Genomic DNA, 6,345 nt, shown 5'->3' with positions numbered 1-6,345 from the left:
AGCCCACTTAATCCTTACTTTGAACTGGATTGTGTATGGATCACATACGTATTTATTGTCGTTAACGGCAATTTTGTTGTAATTATCATCTTCTTTCTGTTTTGCTATCCTATTAAGTGTTTGAAAATACGAAGATCTTGCTAGAACATTCCGCATCATGTTGTTCATTGACTTTGTGTTAATCCGAAGATGGCCGCATTGACTCTGTGTTTTTAGATATGCGGTGACGTCAGTGAGAACCCTCTATATGCTGCATTCAAATGCTTAGTAATAATACTAACTGCTCATTAATAAAGGTAGCTTATAAATTTTGCCGTTATATAGGCCCTATATTAAGATTAGTGAAAGTGCTATTTTAATATCATATTTAAGCGCTAGTTTTATTAAATAATTACCTTTCCTTGTTATTTTGGGTCTAAGCTTTTCCATTCAGCTACAAATACAGTTCACACAAACCGTTCAGCTTACAATAAAGACGACCGGTTGCGTTGGAAACGACGCGGAACGCCCTCTGTCAGATGAAAACACATTTATTCTCAGTCGGCAAATTTACAACGTAGCAGCAACGTTGCTACAACGTTGCGTCCAATGTCACCAAAATACCACTTTTCTGGCACGTGGTAGTAACGTGGCGTGCTAGCTGGGTAGTTAGCTGTGTAACATAATCGCGTTGGATGCGATTTTAAAAATCCTAATGTTTGTAGCACTGCTCTGGCTCAATGAGAACATTTCGCGATGTTTGCACATTGCAAGTATGCTCACAGTGGGGCTATATATAGGCTTTTTTGTTGGAAGCTTTATCTATTTTAAACCCCAAAGATTGAAATGCAACATTTTGGGTCTATGGAGTAAAGTATTTCCCCCCCCCCCGTTGGTGCCACCACTGGTCATCGCGCTCAGGTAATTATATCAGGGGTGTCATTATATATATCATAATATCATAAAGTGTATAAATATCATGATTAAATGTTAGGCCTAATATATATATATATATATATATATATTATCATATAAAAATGAGTTTATCAATATTAATTATCAAACGGTGATTCATAGGGTAATCGTTGAGATTGTTGTCCACATTTTATAGTTTGAAACTGTCTAGACAGGCTCGGAGGAAAATCTTCGCTTGGCTTGGTTCACTTTGATGATATGTCCAACGTCGTTCCTTTAGTTGAACCGAGTGAATGCAATCCTGGACTTCATTAGTATGGGGAAGGCCAAACACTGTCAAACACCACTCGAATTCACAAAATAGTCCCAGCAACGTGGCATAAGCAAGTGGCCAAAGTATAGCCACAGAGGCAGGCTGTGCAGGCAGTGGCGAAACACATCCAGTGGAAAAAGGACTTCCACTGGAACGACAGCCACAGTGCCACGAAGTCGTTTCTGGATCGCCTTATTAATTATTCGCCGAATCGCTCGATAATTCCATCTCACATTTTACTAACCTGCAAAAATATAGTAAAAAAATTTCCCCTTTAAGCCCTTGTAGCTGTAAGCTGACCACAGGGAATTAGTGCCCAGCTTGTGCATTATGCGCCGAACACATGCCGCAGTCTTGTCCCCGCCAACAAGAGCCAAGCATCTGGCCTGTGTTGAACCTAAAAAAAGTAGGTACAATAATGTTTGCTAGGACGTTTGCCTCATTTACTCCCCCAGAAGCCACATTATACTTATAGTTCATAGAGAGGTCAAATGTCACATATGTTGAGCTGAAATATAAGTGAAAATTTGCTGTTATGAAAATAATGGATGTATGTAATTTTGGTGTAAGTGTGGCTACAACACATAAGACAGTAAAGAGTTCCAAACAAAAACCAACTTTCTCGACCAGATGCAGCACCTGAAACAAAGTCCCACACACGCACGCATGCACGCACATTTATATAAATACCTACATATATTAAAATCTTCCATTTTACAGCTAAAGACTAGAAATTATGTTTTACTGGTACAATAAAAATTAACAAGTTGGTGTGCAAAATGTTATCTAAGGCTCGAAGAAGATATGGCATACCAGTTGCCCACATAGGTCTTTGTCTGAGTCTAAACGTTCTGTCAGCTCACTGAAGCTATCGGTGGACGTCATCGGCCCGCTGACTATTTCATCAAGGTCCATGATGGGCGTCTCCTTGAAAGCGCTCATACGTTTTAGCAGTTTTACCTGCTGCGCAAGTATCTTCTGATTGACCAGCATTGCCCTCATCATGTCCAACGGCTGCTGCTGATAGCCTGTAACATATATTGTGTGAATTATTTACTTGGTTTAACCATGTTTAGCAGCTGTTGGTCTAGATAAAACAACGTATGCAGATATACAGAGAAAGTTGGTTATTACCTGTCTGACGCGATGTCGGTGTGGATGCCCGCGATAACGGCTGTGTCACGAGACCCTCGCAGATCTCTTCATCCTGAGTTGCAGACTCAGAAACAGTGTCACCATAATCTGCAGCTGCCCGGCTCGTACCCGCTTCACGCTCTAATGATATAATGTTGAATAACTTATAATTATGATGTTGTCGAGTTCAAAACGAAACTTTTTTTTAACTGTATTTAAAACTTGACTTTTATATGATTTAAGACTAATTTAAGTGTTCATATACCAGCACTGCACTTTCTACATTAATTTGGAGTCACGCATACATGCATGTTAGCATACATTACATATTATTAGAAAAATATTTAAATATCGAAAAATGGGGCTGGAATTTATTTAAAATTATTTGAATACTTAATTTTAACATTTAAAAAAATTGTAGAGCTCTAGCTGTCCTCTATTCACTGTCAGATTCTATGGTTTGATGGATTTCGCAGCTTCTCTTTGAGGCAGGTTCCTAAACAACAGAACACTCATTAAAGGACTCATGGTACATGAGTAAATATGATACAGGTTAGCTGTTTGTTCTTTATTGATAACTAACATAATCCAGCTATGGACTGGAAAGCAACAATAAATAAATTGGCAGATTTAAACAGATAAACAAAATAACCACAGAAAAGTAAGTTGCTAGAATTCTGTTTTACCTTGTATTTTGGTCCTCCTTTGTGTTTTGGAGCATACTTAAGGCAGTCCCCAATTTCCTCCTCTATCTCTGACGCCTTTGCCTTTGCATGGTTCTTCATGCATGCTCCTGGAAAAAAAGTAACGTCAAACTGATATGTAAAAGCAAGAGTGATAACAGGACATTATATTAGTAAAACACAAATATAATGTCACCTACACTGATAAAACTTGCAATCATTAACCTCACTGATCTTTTTATAATTGACACCAATTCAATATTTTTAAAGCAAATGTATTAGCTTCACTCTGTGACGGACAAATGTCAGACTGTGAAACGAGCTGCACTGTATGTTTAGAAACGAAAACATTGAAATTGTGCATCCATATGAAAAGAAATAGCAGTGTTCATTACAAAAAAGTGACATCTGAAGAGTTTCGACATCACAGCTACACTAGGCTCACATTTTTGTATAACATGGATATTGTTCTTTAAATATTTAGTAAACTTTAAAAAATATGTTTTTGTGGTCATTGGGTATAAAAAAAAATCAGGCATCATAAACATTTTTAATTGCCATGTTGATTGATAATCTGTACGGTGAGCACCTCAAATATGCTTCAAGCAAGAAAGAAGCTTGTTTTTGACACAATACTAAAGAACCGACTGCACATGTATTTTGTTTTTAAAACCTACGTGTTATGAGTCTGGCGACTGATAGCTCTATAAAAGATCGTTTGCCTTTCTTGCCCTTCATGCTGTAGTTGGACCACAAGGCATTGGTCCCAACTTTTCTTAGCATTCTTCTAATAGTATCACCTATGTTGCGGCCGCCCAAGGAAGTCAAATAGCAAGTCTGCAAAGTAGATAATAAGTGCTCTTAGTCAATGACATCTAAAAACATAAAAGTGTAAATCAGCTGTTAAAATTGGGTCACTTAATGTATCTACCCGTAGTAATTAATATTAGTGACTAATATTACTAGCCATTTCAAGTTATAGCAAATAGAATAATAATAAACTTCTTAAATAAAATTTCTATTTTTTCTGTTTTAGTTGCAAGCTTTCTCTTTATGGTTACTGCTATTGTTGACTCTTGTGGTTAGCGCTGACTGACTGACAGACAATATAACTGGTAAAAATGGATTGATATTAAAACTTTATTTTAAGAACACAAAAAACTGACTGGGTATTTCACAAACAAGGCTTTGACTTAGAGGACAATCATTTCAAATATTATTTACACTGGAACTGAAAATATACATACCAATTACAAAAAGAATTTCAAATTAAATGCAAGTAATATAAGAAACAATTCACATACTATTTACACCGGGACTAGAAAAATATACAAAAAGCTTTGAGTTTTAAATAAAATGTGAAAAAAAATTACAAGTTAAAAAATACATCTTTATTTTCAAGAAACATGTCAATTTTTATGCTTCCTTGTTTTTTTGTTTTCTGGTAGTTTTCGACACTCTGGGCAAAACCACTTGCCCTTAGGTACCCTCTTAATTTTAAGGCAACCTATGTGGTACCACTGAACTTTACAGTTATGGTTGTCACAGGCAATCATGTCATCAGCATCTTCCGGCTGTCCACAGTAGCAATAAGACAAGTCTGCATCATTTGCAGTAGCTGTGTTTACTACAAATGATGGGCTCTCGCACAAAGAGGTGAATCCTGTCTTAGAATAAAATTTTCCGATGAGTTCACACAGTACTGCTTTTCTAAAAAATTAATACGGCTACGGTGGCAGAGCCATTATACATCATTTCAATCAACTATCTGACAAATCTGTATAATAAAATGCTGAGCTCCCAACGCTAAAATAGCGATGTTTATCTTTAAGGTATTTTATTCAGGACGGTTTGTCCTGCATGCAATTTTTTCGTTCATAGTAAAATTTACCCTACCCTGTACGGATTACTTAGATTTTGAGCGGATTTGCTCATTTGTGAAGGAACAAATTCGTACGGATTAGGGGAGAGTTGCCGGGATTGGACCCACTAAGGGAAAAGCCTCATTTAAGTTACAAAGAAAGGGTTACAATTTTACTTGTATATATATTGGTTATATTGGGGTTAATACTCTACCATGGGCCATTGTAATTTGGTACAACATTTCATTATTAGAGAATATATACAATTCTTTTTTTAGTCTAATGTGGTCCAATCGGGGAATCAGGGTCCACAATTGGACCATGAAGTGTCTTCAATTGGACCATGCTGGGTCATATATTTATAAACAATATGAACTGGGCCCAGGAACTGGGGTCATGTCTTCTGTGTCAGAACTGTCACCTGGAGACTGGGGCTTGCCATCTGAAATCATGTTGGCTTGCTGCCTATTGGGTCCAGGAACTTGGTTTATGTCTCCCTTTCTCCCTTCCTCCTGTTGCTCACTGGGCTGAGGATCAGTGCGGCTGGCCTTCATGTTAGAATTGTTATTTGTGGGGGGTGGAGCATCCCTTGGTACATCTTCACTCATGTCGGTAAGTGTGGCAGCAGAAAAGTCAGAATCTTGGAAGACATTCATGTTTAATGGCCATAAACCACATTTTCTGAAGCCATTTACTGCATTCTGGACTGATGCAGCTTTTCCGCATGCCACGTTCAGAATTTCTGCCACCTGCCTGTCACATGTCGGCCAACATGCTCACGCATCCAAACCCGCAATGTATCATCGTAGTACTTTCCGAAAGAGCCAAAGAAAGCAACATCTAATGGCTACAAGCGATGAGTACAGTGTGGAGGCAGTGAGACCATGACCACCCCTGCATCACGAGCCCTTTTTATGGCCTCTTAAGTTTTTTGTGTGTGATACATGTCCATCAAGAAGAAGTACTACATTGTTTTCTTTTGATGGTTTCACAAAGTCAATGAAATGGTTTAACCATGTCAGAAACCCTTCATTTGACATCCAGCCTTTTTCCTGACAAGCATACACTGCTCCAGAGGTACCGCCACTCGTGAGCTCGGGATTCATACGTTTGCGTTTATAGATAACCATTGGTGGCACATAATTCCCTGCAGCGTTACAACAAACCACACAGGTTGAACTGTCTCCCCTCTCTTGGCTTGTTAGTGCTCCAATTTGTTTCTTTCCCCGACGTCCGATTATTTTCCTGTGTTCATCCTGCACTGTGGACAGACTTGTTTCATCCATATTGTAATGTCTATGAGGTGTTAGTTCTTTCTTGTCATAAACATCACCCAGCAACTTGACAAAAGCTTTAACTCGAAGTTTGTTTAAACCTTGAGCACGTGCTATTGATGTACCTTCTGGTTCTCTTAAAGACAGATCTGGGTGACGACGCATAAACCCATAATACCATTTTT

The 6,345-nt window shown here is 38.1% G+C and overlaps 1 protein-coding gene across 1 annotated transcript; it reads right to left on the bottom strand.

Moving 5' to 3' along the window:
- Positions 1 to 3,885: 3,885 nt before the first annotated feature.
- LOC106820874 (PHD finger protein ING1-like) lies at positions 3,886 to 5,542 on the bottom strand. The gene is made up of 3 exons (XM_014825468.1): positions 5,308 to 5,542; positions 4,502 to 4,651; positions 3,886 to 3,899 (listed from the first exon to the last, which is right to left on the bottom strand). The coding sequence occupies exons 1-3, from the start codon at positions 5,540 to 5,542 to the stop codon at positions 3,886 to 3,888; spliced, it is 399 nt and encodes a 132-aa protein (XP_014680954.1).
- Between the last annotated feature and the right edge of the window lie 803 nt (positions 5,543 to 6,345).

The sequence above is a fragment of the Priapulus caudatus genome, unplaced genomic scaffold (genome assembly GCF_000485595.1).
Source record: "Priapulus caudatus unplaced genomic scaffold, Priapulus_caudatus-5.0.1 Scaffold51, whole genome shotgun sequence".
In the NCBI taxonomy this organism is placed as follows: Eukaryota; Metazoa; Priapulida; class Priapulimorpha; order Priapulimorphida; family Priapulidae; genus Priapulus; species Priapulus caudatus.
This window is presented reverse-complemented; position numbering and strand designations above follow the sequence as displayed.